We start from the raw sequence: 17,485 nt of genomic DNA, 5'->3' as shown, positions 1-17,485 counted from the left end.
TAAATCTTTGAAGGGCAGCAACAGCAACATCATCTTAATTTTTTTATAAAAAAAACTATTTCTTTGAAGGATTTCAATTCATTAAATGAAGCATTAATTGTGTTTGTACATGGGCGCTACATTTTCACATAAAATAGCATTATAAATTTACCAAACCATGATAATTTTTCCGACTAAATTTCTTCATACTCTGCCAATACAGCAAAAGCAAACATTTTTGATGTATAAAAAATTACACATCCATCTAGCATGATGAAAACCCCAGGTTTACACCACTGTACATTTATTTGTTTTGCATTCAGTAATTGCAAAGCAATTTGGCAATATTCTTAATAATTATCTTTTAAAATTTTTTGAGATTTCCGGTTAAGTAAAGCAGACAATTTTTTTACTTTTGCTTTTTTGATCTTTAATAATGGTTCCTCAGTTTTAATTTTTCCATAAGTGGTATCTGAACTTAATGAAAGTTTAGGCCATACATCATTTTTAAAGTGTCTAAATGGCTCATAATTTGGAAATCGATATTCTCCGAAAATTGTTAAAACAATATAGGACATTGCTCTTTCTAAGATATGGTGTCTGCAGGCACACCAAAGTAACTTTTTAATGAAGTATTCTTTAATAAACTTTGCAGACCCATTTATCCAAACTGAATTTGATGGAGTTGTTTCAAAAATTGCTACAAGTGTTTTTCTAGTTTCCAGGTCTTTACAACATCTATGGTTGCTGTTGCCTTTCCCCAGTTGTACTAGGAATCCTGGATACACATAACAAATTTCCTTCAGGCACACTTGGTTTTCCTGTTGCTACAACAGCCAAGCATTCTATTTTACCATCTACCTCAGATACCAGCTTTGAAGCCACATACTCTTCCATTCTTTGAAGAATGGAAGAGTACGTGGGTGAAATGAATTTCTTTTTTCAATGTCATCGAAAACTTGCTGTCAAATTTTATTACCTAATATGGTTGCTGTGTTTTTTAAGATAGCTATTTCATCCAAACAGTGGCCTTATGCTTCTGTTACATCTAAAATGATACCAGATCTTTCCCTGTTGGATAGATTTAACCTATGAGCAATTAAAGAAACTTTAGGGTGTTCTACCACTGTTAGCTTTATTTGTATAAATTCAAAAACCATTATTTTATCTAGCATTTTCCAAGTAAACAGTAAATAAATATTTTGCGCTATCTTTAGCGCCGAAGAATGTATACTTACTATTTACAAGAGCTTTGCAACTTAGTTACAAACAAGTAATTAAAAATATTTAGAAAATTTAAAATGTAGACATATTACCCAAAGTAATTTGATAGTTTGATATAAGCAGATATTAATTGTTGTGAAATAATTGCATATTACTCTTTTATAGTCACTATGTATATGTTTATTATGCAATTTTTTTGGCATATATCTCATATCCCATTTTATTTTTCTCTATTTATATCATATAATATTTTATTTATATTTTATAATACATTAATATTTCTTTGCAACACAAATTTTGAAAAACAAGTCAGCTGTGTGGAGAAACAAGTTGGAAAAAAGAAACTTTTTTCCAACTTGTTTCTCCACACAGAAGAAGATTTTTGTAAGTAGTAGTTTGTAAGCAGTTTTGTTGGTGATAAACAATATTATTTTAGGTTAATAATTAAAATCATTCTACGTTGAATTGAGAAGAATTCATTTTATATTAAAGTTTAAAAAATCCTTTATGAGAATGAATTGGAAGAAAAATGGGAGGAAAGAAAAGCAATGCTTCCAAAAGAATTCATTACAGAGAACTTAGCAGTTACGTAACTGATCTTTTATAAATTTTCCAACTAACTTAAAAGTTGCTTTACAAAATTTATCTATAAAACTGAACTAATTTCTTTTATTAAAACCTATATTTAATTTTCTAGGAACAATAAACTTTCAACTCTTCGTGCTTTTCCAATTGTAAACATCCAAATTAATTGTAAATATATCCTAATTTATAAATAAATACATACTAAGTTAGCAGTTAATGAGCTGATAGCAAAATATTATTAAAATTTGTAACCTGCATTACAAAAATGGCACTAACTAAAAAAATCAAATGTCTATGAAATTAAAACTCAAATACTAAAATACTTAAATTATCAAAATAAAAATTGGTTTAATTGGTTGCTTAATTTCACAATTCTACTTAATTATACATAAATAATATTCTTCAAATAACACTTAATTATTATTTTTTCTACTTCTCATATGACATCGAAAGGATGACACATGCCCATGGGTTATGATAAATTAAAATGCTTTAATATAATACTCTCATTAATCGTGTGCTTGCAAAACATTTGCAAAAGTAAAAAACAATTTTTTCATTGGTAATATTTACTTACTGGAATTTTATCTTTTTCTAAAATACCATTTTTAACAAATGTATGAACAGCATCCACAGTGATAAATTTTGCCATTAATTTGCAAACCCAAGATGGATTAATAAAAATGATATCTCTTAAACCTTCATTTGCGCCATCAAAATGAAGAATTGTGCCTGTGAATGAAAAGTTAGATTAATTAAAAAAAAAAAATGAAAAAAATAAACTTTCAAATTTTATGTTTAAGTTGACATTTGGTATTTGTAAGATTACTACTAAAGTATTTTTTCTGTTTGGGTTGTAAACATTTTGTAATTGCAAAGTTATGAACAAGTCTCGGGTAAAGTCTTCTTAACGAGTTTTTAAGCACAAATAAAATCTTTCAAAACAAGGGTTTCGAAATATTTGTTGTGTTTCAAAGCATAAAAAAAAAAACAACGCTTAACACTCAAATGTCAAGTAAATTTATCAAAAAATAGATGTCTCTATTGCATCAGAAAAATGGCATGTTCTTATTTTGGTATGAGTAAAAATTGTGCTTTCATATATATTTTCTAACATACACATGCTTTATTTGAACATTAATTCAAAACTGCACTTTTAAATATTATAAGTACTGTAAAACTATACATTCATAAAAATATAATATATCAAAAATAGTTGAAGCAGAACAGAATAACTAATAATGGATCCTTCTAGATGCTTTGGCAAACGAATTGATTGAACAAAAACAGGACAAACGGATACAGGAGTTTGGTTAGAAGAATTTGATGCAGTGGAATATTTTATCACAACAAAATGCTGCGCAAGTTGATGAAAACACAGCCAATCAACTATGGCGTTGATGGTATTTTAACTGATGAAAATAAAACTGAAGACCTTTTTTTGTCTAGACTGTTCTAGTCAAAGAATAGTCTTCAGTTTTGAGCGACAGAGCTATAAATGTGTCACATCCTCTATATCTACATCTTTTATTATCAATTTCAGGCAAACAAAGTTATATTAAACTTTTGATAAATATTTATGATAAATGATGACTTAATTTCACATTACTTTAATTTACAGCGGGACTTTACTCTATTAAGTACTTTTTGGTACTCTTAGAATTACAAATCAAATGGCTTCACAGAAAAGATATTGATGAACATCAAATGAAAGGCCAATAGTCCTGCTTTCTTACAAGCATTCTTAACAATTTATTTTAATGTACTAAAGTTTTAAAATTAAACAATTTACATATGTTCCTAAATTCCTGATACCACTCGTGTGACTCAGCTTTTATACCAATTTAACAAAAACCTCCATCATAAGGATTGTTGTATAAAAAAAAAATTTTGATTTTTAGTCACAAAACAAAGAAGCTTTTTTAATGATCTCAGGGCCTATTTGAAATAACTTCACTCTAAAACAATCAATAGTCAAAACTGCCAGATGTGTTTATACAAACTACATCATGTATAGGCACTTCCATATGTGTTAAACCCAGTTTTTCAACTTTTATTGAAGAGATACTGTTGAATCTCCAACCTAAAAAAAAATCTTATAAATAATTTAGCATTGGAAATCAAAATTTGATTATTCACAGTTAATTCAAGTGCTAAACCAAAAGAGTATTCATAGTGAAAAATTTCATGGCTTACTGACAGCACAGATTAAGATGAAAATATCTGAAGGAAATATTAACGTTACACAGGTTCAGCGATCAAAGAAAGTAAATAATGTGTTTGAGTTTAATAAATTATGCTAGCATAATTGTAATCATTTATAATTTTAATCATAATCATAACTTACATTTATAATTTTTTGGTTGTTTAAACAATGTTAATTCAGGTTTAAGTAAAAAAAAAAAGAATAATATAAATATTATATCCAAAACTTTAATTAAAATAGTGCATCAATAAAAAATTCAATATGATAAATAAATAAAATTTTAAAATTTAATGAACCTTTACTACCTCACATTTAAAATCATTTCTAAAAATGGTTCGAAAAATATGAGCATTAAATTTAAAATCAACCAATAAAATATACTGCTAATTTTTTTATCAGCAGGAAATCATAATTTTAAAACTTTAATGTTGTTAATTTTTCAAATTAATTATTTAGCTATTAGATAGTAAAAATTGTTAATTATTCAGATTAATTAATCAGTTAATTATTGATAGAAAGAATAAAGATGAAAAGATGATTGTAAATATTTTATAATTTTGTTTTCTTTTTTCTTTTAAAACTTAAGTTTTATAAAACGACTTTCATATTTTCTAAACACCACCATTTTTAATTTGTTAAAGAAAATTTTAGTAAATGACAATGCTAGAGAGTTACTCATTTTTTTTATTGATAGTTTTTTTTAAGATATAGTTAATAAAGATACAAATAAAATTTGCATCTTTTTTAACAATATCTTACAATTTGCAACTATATAAAATATTTCATGATTGCTAATAATTAAATTCGTAATTAAAATATTTTATGATTGCTAAATTTTCTCAACTATTGCAATTCACAATAAATATATAAATGCATAGATTTTATTTATAAATATGTTTATTTTATTTTAGTTTTTTTATTAAACTGTTTGGTTTATTTCCCTATTTTTATTTGATGACTATTTGTATTAAAAACTAATAATAAAGTTTATTTTATTTCATAAATCATTTTGTGTTATAGGTTTAAGATCAATGTTTTATATTGATTTATTGAAATTTATGATAATTTATTACAGAAATTTATGATAATTTATTACAGAGTTTAAAAGACAAATAAGATGAGGATTAAAAATATTTCAAGATATTTAAAAGATATTCAATTTGCGATTGCTTAATTCAATGCTAGGGAAGTAATGAGGATGATAGCAGTTAAAAGGATATTAACAGACTAATATTAGTTTTAATCAATTAGTTTTTAAACTCTATAGTCTAGAGAATGGTCAAAAACACAAACTACCCATCATAAAGACAAAAACGAAATTTAACCATCGTAAGTAGAGTAATGAATCATAAAATCTTTTAATGGAACTTTTTGATTCTGTCCATATATGAAAAATTTCGAATAAATATTTAAAGTGGTTCTTGAGAAAATCCAGTTTAAATAGTGGAATAATCTGCTTAAATAGTGGAGTAATCTGCATAAAATTTAAAATTTGATTTAGTTGATTTTGTTCCTAACTTTTATAATTTTGTATTTTATAAAAGCAATAATGTTTTTACGACTATTACATAGTTCGACTGTCGACTAAATCGACAAATACATTTTTGAAATCAACAAAGTCGACTAAAATTGATTAATACATTTTGAAAGTGATTCAGTCAACTTAAAGTCGATTTTTAAATAATTTAACAATTTACCTTTTTTAAATAAATTGTAACAAAAATAATAAAGTACCCGCTTTCTATTTTTTATCATCATATCATTTAAATAATAATGGAGCAAAACAATATGTGAGAAAAGCTGCTCCGACAATGGAACAATCTATTTCCCAGACCACAATGGTTTAGGAACGCCATAAATATTTGCTATATATCAAAAAGCCTATACATTCATATTAACACAACTTAATTTTGCCCCAGGTCCCAGAGCTAGCTTGCAGTGGCCCTGTGTGAAAGTATTTATGAAAATTACAAGCATGAAGTAAACAAAAGAAAAAAAAATGTATTTAAATACATAATTGAAATTTTAATTAGATATAAATAATGCTAACATGCTACGAATTACAAAAAATTAAGTAAAAGTTATAATAGTGCATACTATTGTTATTAAATGAACAAACAAAAATTAAAGATTGAAAAGTGAAATCAAATGAAAAGATAAAAGGATTTTAAGATTTTTACTTGACTAAATCGACTTTTAGTTGATTTTTACTCGACTAAATCGACTTTTAGTTGATTTTTACTCGACTAAATCGACTTTTAGTTGATTTTTACTCGACTAAATCGACTTTTAGTTGATTAGTAGGAAGTCCATAGTCAACTAAATCAACTATTCAATTTTTCAAAGTTGACTAATTTTAACTTTTAGTCGAAGTTGATAACAACACTAAAAAACAAAGAGCTTAAAATTTGTCATCAGAGTAAGTCAGATCAAGATTTTTTTAAATTAATACCAGACACATTCTGTAACATAGATACAATCTGTTACGCAGACACAATCTGTTACCTAGACACAATCTGTTGCCTTGATACAATCTGTTACCTAGACACAATCTGTTACCTGAGATTTTCTTTAATTTTGTTTACGTATAAATCAAAAAAGTTTATAATTTATTAAAAACAAAAAAAAGTAATGAAGACTTTATATTACCAAAAGATAGTCCTAAAAGGTCAAAAATATTAAATACAAAAAAAAATATTATTTTCAACTTCGGTATTGGAAATATTAGTTTATGAATATTTAATTTGATCATTTACATTTACATTGGGAATATTTTGAGAATTGATCAATAACAAGTATTTTTAAGCTCTCCCTTTGTTGTATCTGTAAAAAAATTATTTGTGCCATTTTAATAGTTTTAGTAAATCAAAAAACAATTAGTATTTGAAAGCAATGTCTAAAAAAAACTATAAACTTTTTTTTTTAAACAAGTAAATTCAATAGAAACCTTTTTTTTTAACCAATCTTTATGTAACCACCACAGAAAAGTTTAGAATATGAGAATAAACATTATAAATGTCTTGTAACTTAATATGTAAAACATAAAGAAATAAAAATAAAGAAATAATTAGTTCTTTATTGCATTTTTTTTAAGATATCACATCCATGTTTAGTCATGCTCTTTAAATGTGTTTATTTTGTGGTCCCTGTTGTTCTTTTTAATAAAATATTATAGTAAGAAAAATAATACAAAAACCACTAACAATTTGATAGCCACTCTCTAATTGCTTGCAAGCAATTGATACCCATTCTCTAATTGCTTGCAAGTACATTGCAATTATTCGCTGTTGTAGATGTTTGGTAACAGCTTTAAATTTTAAATAAAAGTATGATAGTTGTTATATTTAATCTAACTCATGGCTTTTATAAAATATAATTAAGAAAAGTAAATAATATTTGAAAGATGTTCACATCACATCATGGATAAAAATACAATCATACAGTCAACTGACTAATAAAAATACTAGAAAAAAAATAACAATAGGTAAAAGATAAAAATTACTTTAAAAATAGTCAACTAATAAAGATTAAATCACATAAATAATAAAGATAGAGACAACCAATAAAAATAAACAAATTACGGCCAACCAATTAAAAATAAACAAATTACAAGCCAACCAATAAAAATAAACTAACTACAGTCAACAAACAAAGATAAAAAATTGCCATATGAAAAGTCTTTGATAAAAATTAAGTGTCACCAAAAAAATTATAGGCTAAAAATAAAAAAGTATTCACAGGAATAACAGTATAGAAATAAAGTTATGAATAACTAAGATTCAAACATATACATTAAAAAAAAATTAAAAAAACTAAGAAACCTGTGTTCATCAGAAACTTAATTGCTGGTTCTAAATCATCATCTTGAAAGATATCATCATTATCACATTTTAATGACTTCGCAAGAGAAATGAATTCTTCTCGACTAATTATCGGAACCTCACTAATTTTTTCATTCTGTTTTTTAATTTTATTGATCTTTTCTTCCAACTTAATATAAATTTGTGGAAACAATTTACCCATTATTTTCTCCCCATTTTGTTTCCCATCATATGTCATAGTTTCTGCCAAAAGATAGATCTCTGTTTTAAGTTTCTCAATGTCTTAACAAAAAAAATTAAACATCAAACAAGAACCCATTAAATAAAAAATAATAAAATTTTATTGCAATAACTATATTCTAATGTTAGGTATATTATAATTATAAATTTTCTATATAAATATAAATTTTAAATTTCAAAAAACATATATTTATACTTTGAATGAATGTTCTGGTTATATTCAATGGTCTTTAGCTTTCTCTACTTATATAATAAAGATTATTATTTAGAATTGTTATATTATATATAAATATATATATTCAGGCTTCGGCAGGAATGGCGGCCTATAGCCCGCGCTCACCTCCACACCTGTGCAAATCAATTTACACGTGTAAAATAAAGCCTGTGCAAAATAAAAATTTTTGGTAAAAATAAAGTTTAATATTTTTATGTTTTTATTTAGTTATTTTTTTAAAAACTTCTCAAATGATGTAATTTTGTAAAACTGTTTGTTTTACTAGTTAAAAAATAAAACTATTTCATTCAGGATATGCTAAAAAAATTATAAAAAAAATATTTTTGAATATTCTGATGTAAAAATAAGAATGAAACAAATTATTTCAAACAGCTATAACTGTTCCGTATTATTCTGTGTTATGTTAAGAGATAAATAATTAGAAGCAGGCAAAATATGCTTGTGTTGCAAAAGAATTTAACATAATAGTCCGGGTTTTCAGTATACTTTGGAAATTTGTAAACTTATACAATAAGAACTGTTAAATAATAAAGTCAATTTCTTTTTTGTATAATCACACATTTTGCTTAATTGATTGATAAACTAGTTTGTCATACTTTAAAGTTGTTTAAAGTAGTGCATATTTCCCTGTATACTTCCACGTTAAGTTCTTGTTTATTTTTTGAAAAAGGTGGCAGTTTATTTAATGAGTTTATATATAACTTGTTATTAAAAATCGAAAATCTCATTTATAATCAATGGACTGCCAATCGATTTTCATAGTATAAATTGAGTGTCTGATATAAAGTTATTCAAATTATCAAGTTATTCAAGTTTTCAAGTTAAAAAATAAAGTTTCAGTAAAGAAAATGGTATATTCCGGTAACAGAGTTACACTAGCAACATATCTGAGTTGGGGTAAAGATGAAGTTTGTGGTAAAGCTATGGTGTAAGGTCTGTATTCAGTATAAAAAAATATTGCTTTACGAGCTAAACATTCATGAGCGGTATATGGAGCCATACTTTAAAAAGTCAACAGACCAAGTACCCAAATTTATGCTTATCTGGGTCGAACTCATCAGTGGAACGAGCCTTTAGTCTTCTAACAATGCTTATTTCAGACCAAAGACTCGGAATCAACCACAAAACACTTAACGCTATCTCGGTCATTAAAATCAATTATCCAAATTTTAGTGATAATGATAGGAAAAATGTAATTGAACGGGTTACTGATGTATTTTCATAAAAACGGCAAACAGCTTTTTTTGATCTAATAATTCAACCTGCTACAATAGTAAATGACGAAAAGGATGACATTGATTACAATTATTTAAGCAGTGAAATTAAATGGGGAACACCTGAATCAAGTGAAAGTGAAGAAACTGCGTTTGATTTTGAAATTGAAGATATTTTGGGCTAATTTATTTATAATGAATAATTATAAATAATTAATAACTATATATATTCCTTTTGTATGATAAAAATATATGATTTAAAACAAATATAATATAAAATACTACATGATTTCTTTATTTTTTATTTTTGTTTTTTTATTTGCGCTATATTTAATACATTTAAATATATTTTACAGCAATAAACCTGATATATAAAATAATATTGCATTTAATACCCTTCTATTGGTTCTATTTATAAAAAAATGTAAAAAAAATTTGTTTTTGTTTTAAATTCATATAACACTTTTTATATGAATTTAAAAGTATACATACCAGAATCTTAAAAAATCTGTTTGTATCAAGTCTCTTAGAAATTAAAAAATTAGATTACCTCAAATTTTAACTTACAAACCACATCAACATAACATATATTTTCTCCTAATTTCCGAAAAGAATATAAAAAACAATTAGGAGTTCATAAAAGAGTATGATAGTAAATTGAATGGAAATGGTAGTAATAATTGAGCAGAAACAATAGCAATAATTAAAATTTTAGTCTAAACAGTTAAAAAACAATTGTAAAAGAATAGAATTCTTTGGTTCAAGGTTTATTTAAAAAATATTTTAATATAATTTTTACTATATCTTTATAGCTTAGAGATATCACGTTTAAATTTTTAAAATTTAATTTAATTTACAAAGTACAAGAAAAATGAGTCAACTAAAGAAGCTCAATAAAAAATGTTATATTTTATTCGACTATTTTAATATGACAATATATTATTACTCAAATAGATCTTGCAAAATTGCTATGTTCATTGCAAAATTTTTAAAGCAAATGTCAAGATGCTTGAATAAAGAAACGTAATGGTTGTGAAAGTTGTTTTTCTGCCATTTTTTGCGTTGCTTGCAAATTATTGGTTTGACTATATCTGGAATAAACCCAACAAAAATCCGATTATACAACTGATAAAACTAAAGAATAAAAGAATAAAGTCTGAATAAAAATCGAAAAACAAAACCAAAACAAAAAGATAATAACAAAAACTCGCTAAGTAGAGCGCACACTAGAAACTCTGAGCGAAAGATAAAAACTGCAGTGTAACTTCGAAAAACTATTATCTCAACTTTACAAGTATCCAACTACTCGAAGTTTATTTACCAATGTCTTTTAAAATGATTTGTCACTCTCCTACTCGTAATAAAGCGATTGTAGAAATTTTTATATACAATGACATTTTCATTCACAAAGAAGAAGAAAAATGAATGAACTTTTATAATAATATAATTAAGATCATTCGTTTTTATAAAATAACAATGTGATGTATAACAGTTTTTTATATTTTGTTGTTTTGTTAGAAGAATTGATTATATTTTAAAATTTGAATATTGTTTTTTATTTATTTTTTAATTAATTACTAAACTATTAAATAAAAATTAAATATAATTAATTATTTAAAAAAAAAGTTAGGTTATTTTTTTTGCAAGTTGTTTTCCTATTGCTTTTCATTGATAAAACATTTATTATTACAATTAAAATTTTTGCTATACCTGGCGTGAAGAATCAACAAAATAAAATTTCAGAATAAAAAAATTTCAACAAAACAACTAATTTTTTAAAAAAGTGTGTGCAAGACTTTTTTGAAAAAAAATAGCCCATCTAAACCCACTAAAATGGGTTTGGATGGGCTATTAATAGCTTGTGCACTCATTTACTCCTGCCGAAGCCTATTGATTGGTTGTTTATGTATTATATTATACTAAAATAATACAAAAACTCTTGAATGTAAAACAGTGCCTAATATTACTATAATAGAGCAATAAATATTTAAATTTTATTAAATGAAAAACAACATTATTGATAGTACTTAAAGTTTCGTGCCATAGGCGGCAATCATCAGCTACTAAACATATAATAAAAAAACCTTAGAAAAAACTGTTTAAAAACAAACTTTTTTACAAATAAATCAAAATTTATGGTAGATTATAGTAAATTATTACGTCTTCTGACATGATAAAAGATCTGACTATTTAGTTTCCAGTATCAAAAGAGGACAGTAGAAATTTGTTGGAATGTCGACACTTAGATAATATTTTGTCTTTTTTATTTTTTATAGCAGGTTGTTTTCTTTGTGATATAAAATTTCTCATGAAGACAGAGGTTACTAATTTTGGATGTTGTTTTAATATGTTTACAGCAATTTATAATTTTCCACTTTATTGTGTTTCATGTTTTTTTCTTTTAAACTCCAAATCTCCTTAGGATATAATATATATATATATACATGTATATAAATATATATATACTTATATATATATATATATACATGTATATATATATATATATAAGTATATATATATATTATATATATATATATATGTACTTTTATATATATTATATATATATAAATAAATATATATATATTATATATATATATATATATATACATATATATATACATGTATATATATATATATATATATAAGTATATATATATATTATATATATATATATATATGTACTTTTGGTGTGAATTGCGGAGGCCACATTTGGAGCCCTTTGTTACGGCTTAGGGTTTATTAGTAGTAATGAGGCAATTGCTTGGGCTATTAAACGGTGTTCTGAGTACTATCTATGCTTTGAGTCAAGTTCTTCAATCTAATTTAAAAATGAATAAAGTACCAAAAACTATAAAACACAAAAAACCATCATCATCACCAAGTTCTCTAAACCTATCATTCACTAATATTCGTGGTCTTCGAAGTAACTTTTCTTCTGTTGAGTCTTATCTCTTGCAAAGTTCACCAGACCTACTTGCTCTTTGTGAGACTAATTTGAGTTCGGCTGTCTCATCTTGTGATCTTAGTGTTGATGGTTATCTTCCTCTGATTCGTAAAGACTCCAATAGTCACATGCTTGGCCTGGGCATTTACATTCGTAAGAATTCACCTGTTTGTCGTGAAACTAGGTTTGAATCCACAGACTATTCTTTCATGTGCTTTCGTTTAGCACCACTTCACTCTATTGCCTTTCTCTTTGTTCTATATCGATCTCCTTCATCTCAAGACTGTACACTTTTTGATGTTATTTCTGATCATATTGACCAAGCCCTCTCTCTTTATCCATCAGCTAATATAGTTGTTGTCGGTGACTTTAATGCTCACCACTCTGAATGGCTTGGCTCTAGTGTCAGTGACTCTGCAGGCATTAAAGCCCACAACTTTTGCCTTTCTCAATCCCTAACTCAAATAGTCAACTTTCCAACTCGCTTTCCTGACAACCCGAATCATTTACCTTCTCTACTGGACTTATGTCTTGTTTCTGATCCTAGTCAGTGCTCAGTTTCTCCACATTCACCCTTAGGTGCTTCTGATCACAGTTTGATCTCTTTAAAACTAATATCTCATTCTTCTTCATCACCTGAATACCCCTACTATCGAACCTCTTACAACTACAGTAAAGCTGACTGGGATTCTTTCCGTGATTTTCTTCGTGATGGCCCTTGGGTAGAAATCTTTCAACTTCCTGTTGACAAATGTGCTTCTTATATAACTTCGTGGATTCAGGCTGGCATGGAATCTTTTGTTCCCTCTCGACGATTCCAGGTCAAGCCTCACTCTCCTCCATGGTTTTCCTCACACTGTGCTGCTGCGATTGCCAATCGAAACCGTTACTTCCATATTTATCAGCAAAACAATTCTCCAGAAAACAGACGTCTGTTCATTACTGCTAGAAACAACTGTAAAAAGGTTTTGTCTAACGCCAAAACCCGCTATTCTCAGGTCATGAAATCTCGTATCTCATCTCAAAAATTAGGCTCTCGTGACTTCTGGAGAATCTTTAATAATATCAATAATAAGGGCAAATCTATAATTCCACCTCTCTTGTATGGTTCAGACTTTGTCACCTCACCTAAAGACAAAGCCGAACTGTTTGCTAAAAACTTTTCATCAATATCATCTCTTGATTCCACTAATTGCGTTCTACCTGATATTGCCAACAAACAGGTTGATTCATTGCTTGACATTCATATCACTTCAGCATCTGTATCTAAAGTGATTTCCTGCCTAGACTCTTCTACAGCTTGTGGCCCAGACAACATACCTGTTATTGTCTTGCAGAAGTGTTCTCCAGAGCTGTCATCTATACTCTCAAAACTATTCAACAAGTGCTTATATGTGTTTTTTTTCCCAGCCTGCTGTAAAACAAGACTCTGATAAGCACTGGGGGGCGATCTGATTCGTCTAACTACCGTCCCATAAGTCTTCTTCCTATCATAAGCAAGGTTTTTGAATCTTTAATTAACAAACACTTAATTTCTCATCTTGAATCTAATAACTTACTTTCTGACCATCAATATGGATTTCGATCTTCTCGTTCTACAGCTGATTTGCTAACAGTAATAACTGACAGGTTTTATCGTGCATTAGATGAAGGTGGAGAGGTTAAGGCCATTGCTCTTGACATTTCAAAAGCGTTTGATAAAGTTTGGCATGCTGGTCTTCTCCATAAGCTTTCTTCTTATGGTGTATCCGGCAACATCTTTAAGATCATTGAATCCTTCCTTTCCAATCGTAGCATAAAAGTTGTCCTCGATGGACAACACTCTTCTTCTTATTCTGTAACTTCAGGGGTTCCTCAAGGTTCTATCCTTGGCCCTATACTCTTTTTAATTTACATTAACGATCTTCCAGATATTCTCACATCTAAGGTGGCATTGTTTGCTGATGATACTACCATTTATTCTTGTCGTGATAAGAAACCAACACCCTCTGATTGCCTGGAGGGGGCATTTGAGCTTGAAAAGGATCTCACTTATGCTACAGCATGGGGCTCACAGTGGCTGGTGAACTTTAATTCAGATAAAACCCAATTTTTTTCAGCCAATCGTTATCGCAATAATTTAGATCTTCCTATATTTATGAACGGTGATGTACTCGATGAGTCACCTACTCTTCATCTTCTAGGATTAACTCTTACTTCCAATCTTTCTTGGAAACCATATATCAAATTGGTTGCAAAATTAGCATCTGCTAAGGTTGCATCTCTTTATCGAGCTCGCCACTTTCTTACTCTGGATTCTATTCTCTACCTCTATAAATCTCAAATCCGGCCTTGTATGGAATACTGTTGCCATATCTGGGGCGGATCTTCTAATGATGCCCTTTCTCTTTTAGACAAGGTGCAAAAACGCATTGTAAACATAGTTGGACCTGCTCTTGCAGCCAACCTTCAACCATTATCACATCGTCGTAATGTTGCTTCTCTTTCTCTTTTCTACGAATACTATAATGGGCACTGCTCGAAAGAGCTAGCGTCTCTTGTGCCATCTACTAAAATTCATTCTCGTGTTACTCGTCATTCAATTAAGTGTCATCCTTTTTCTGTGACTGTTCCTAAGTGCTCCAAAAACGCTTATTCGTCTAGTTTTTTTCCTCGAACATCAGCTCTTTGGAATTCGCTTCCTTTATCTTGCTTTCCTGATTCATATAATTTGCAATCTTTTAAATCGTCCATCAATCGTTATCTTGCTCTACAATCTTCATCTTTTCTCTTACAGTAACTTCCAACTTTAATTAGTGGCTGCTTGCAGCCTTGTTGGAAGCGAAGATGTTTAAAAAAAAAAAAAAAAAAAATATATATATATATGTTTATATATATATATGTGTCTATATCTATATATATATATACATATATATATATATATATATATATATATATATATATATATATATATATATATATATATATATATATATATATACATATATATATGAATTTTAAGTGCTATTATTTTTAATAATAGTTTATATTATGATGACATAATTCAAAAACAATACAAAAAAATTTGCTATGATACTATCTTGCTTATAATCTGTTCATATTATAATGTTGCAGATTTTGTTATTGACATTGATGTGATGCTAATCTTCTTAATATCTTTTTTTTCTATTATAGATTTAAAAAAAAAAATAATAATTTGTTAAACAACTTAAAATGAACTTACAGATTGAAACTTTACAACAAATCAAAGATGCTAACTGTTTTAAATATTCTTTAACTTAAAAATTAGGATGCAATTATGGTTATACTATTTGCTTAGCTTTTTTGAAGACATTTTCTAAAGACATTAAATACTTTTTCTTTTTTTAAAAGAAAAAACTTGTTTTTTATAGCTCTAAATAAATATAGCTTATTAACTAAACTGCTCCTACTTTGCATTCGTTTTAAATAAAATGAGGTGCCTACCATGTCAGTATTTTGTTGTGCTTACTATGTTAATATTTATTAAAAATAAAATAAAGTTACTATGTTATTATTGATTAGATTTATATTATGATAAAATTGATTTTTATTTTCAATAATTTTATCATATAAAAATAAATTTGACTTTTAATTGTGACTTTTTTTTTAAAGATGTTTTTAAAAATATCTTTTTAACTGTTGCATACAATCAGGCACGTAGCTACCCTAAAGCAAGAGTAGGCACAGCCTAAGGGCCCGTCGAAAAAGGGGCCCAAACGTCGACGCTACTCAAAATTCATAAATCGAAATTGAGATGTTGAAATTTGCAATAGAGCTGGCAAGTTTTTTTTTTAAATTTGAATTTTTGTTATCTAAGTAATGTTTGTAATATTTTGCGCTAAAATATTTATAAACTAATGTAGTTCAATGAGAATCTTTAAAGAGTATAGATTTGTGTTTAATTAAATCATCATTCTTTATATTTGAACTTCTACGTTGTTTATTTAGTCATATGTATATTAATATACATATATATTTTTTTCTTATCACTGAAGGTAAGCAAGCACTATTGCATTATTTCATTTTTAATATATTACTAGTATGCTAGCTCGTTTTAAAAAACAAGATTAATATATATAATATTTAGAGGTCTTTAAAATGGATCATTATGTCAACATATACCTATGTGTTAACGTCAAGAACTTTGTTTGAACTCAATTAATTTATTGGATTACCTCAACAATACATGTTTCTGATATTAATAAAATTTATGTATTTTTTTTTTAGGGGTAAAAAATTAATTCAAAAAAATAATAAAACTTTTATATATATTGATTTCACCAGTTTTTGGAATTTATAAGTGTAAGACCCTTTTTTATCATGGCGGAATTTACATCTAAAGTTAAAAGTGGCGCTGAAAAGCGTAAAATTAGAAAGGAAAAAGAAAAAGAATTGCAAAAATTGCCCAAGCTCAATATATTTTTTAAAAAAAGTAAAAATGATATTCACCAATCTGATAATATAGATACTGATACTGCTACTGAAAATGCAATACAAATTGAAGGAGCAAATAAAGAAACAGCAGTAGAAACTATAGAATATTCACCCTATGACACTAACTAATGATTTGGGTAAATATTCAAATCAAATTATACCTGATGACAAAAAACGTATATTAGTACGTATTCCATCGCATCGTCCAAAAGGACCATTTCCCAAAGATTATAATCAACAGAACAGGAGTTTTAGTGAAACTTATTATTACTACACATCAAAATATGGTCCTACACATATAAGTTCTCATACCTCTTCACAAGCTCATGTTAATGCATGTGCAGTATATGAACTATGGAAAACTAATCAGACAATTGATGAAACACAGGAGGAAGAGTTACGTTATAAAGCATCCTTTTGGAAAATGGCATTAGAGTGTTTGATTCGTATAATGCTTATGCTCGCCAAAAATTTTTTAAGCCTTTTGCAATCATCGAAAAGGATTGACAGGAGATTATAACGGAAATTTTTTGTCGCAAGTAGAACTACTTGCATATTATGATGATGTGATGAAACAAATTA

General features: G+C 27.2%; 1 protein-coding gene across 1 annotated transcript in view; it reads right to left on the bottom strand.

Moving 5' to 3' along the window:
- The window catches only part of LOC101237797 (leucine-rich repeat serine/threonine-protein kinase 2), a 62,817-nt gene that overhangs the window by 6,234 nt on the left and 39,098 nt on the right, over window positions 1–17,485 (bottom strand). The window contains exons 5-6 of the mRNA XM_065802440.1: window positions 7,816–8,097; window positions 2,366–2,520 (exon numbers count right to left, since the gene is read on the bottom strand). Of these exons, the coding sequence (XP_065658512.1) occupies window positions 2,366–2,520; window positions 7,816–8,097 (437 nt within the window). The remainder of the gene's footprint in view (window positions 1–2,365; window positions 2,521–7,815; window positions 8,098–17,485) is intronic.

The sequence above is a fragment of the Hydra vulgaris genome, chromosome 08 (genome assembly GCF_038396675.1).
Source record: "Hydra vulgaris chromosome 08, alternate assembly HydraT2T_AEP".
NCBI lineage: Eukaryota > Metazoa > Cnidaria > Hydrozoa > Anthoathecata > Hydridae > Hydra > Hydra vulgaris.
Note: the sequence above shows the minus strand (reverse complement) of the source record. Positions and strands in the feature narration are given on the sequence as shown.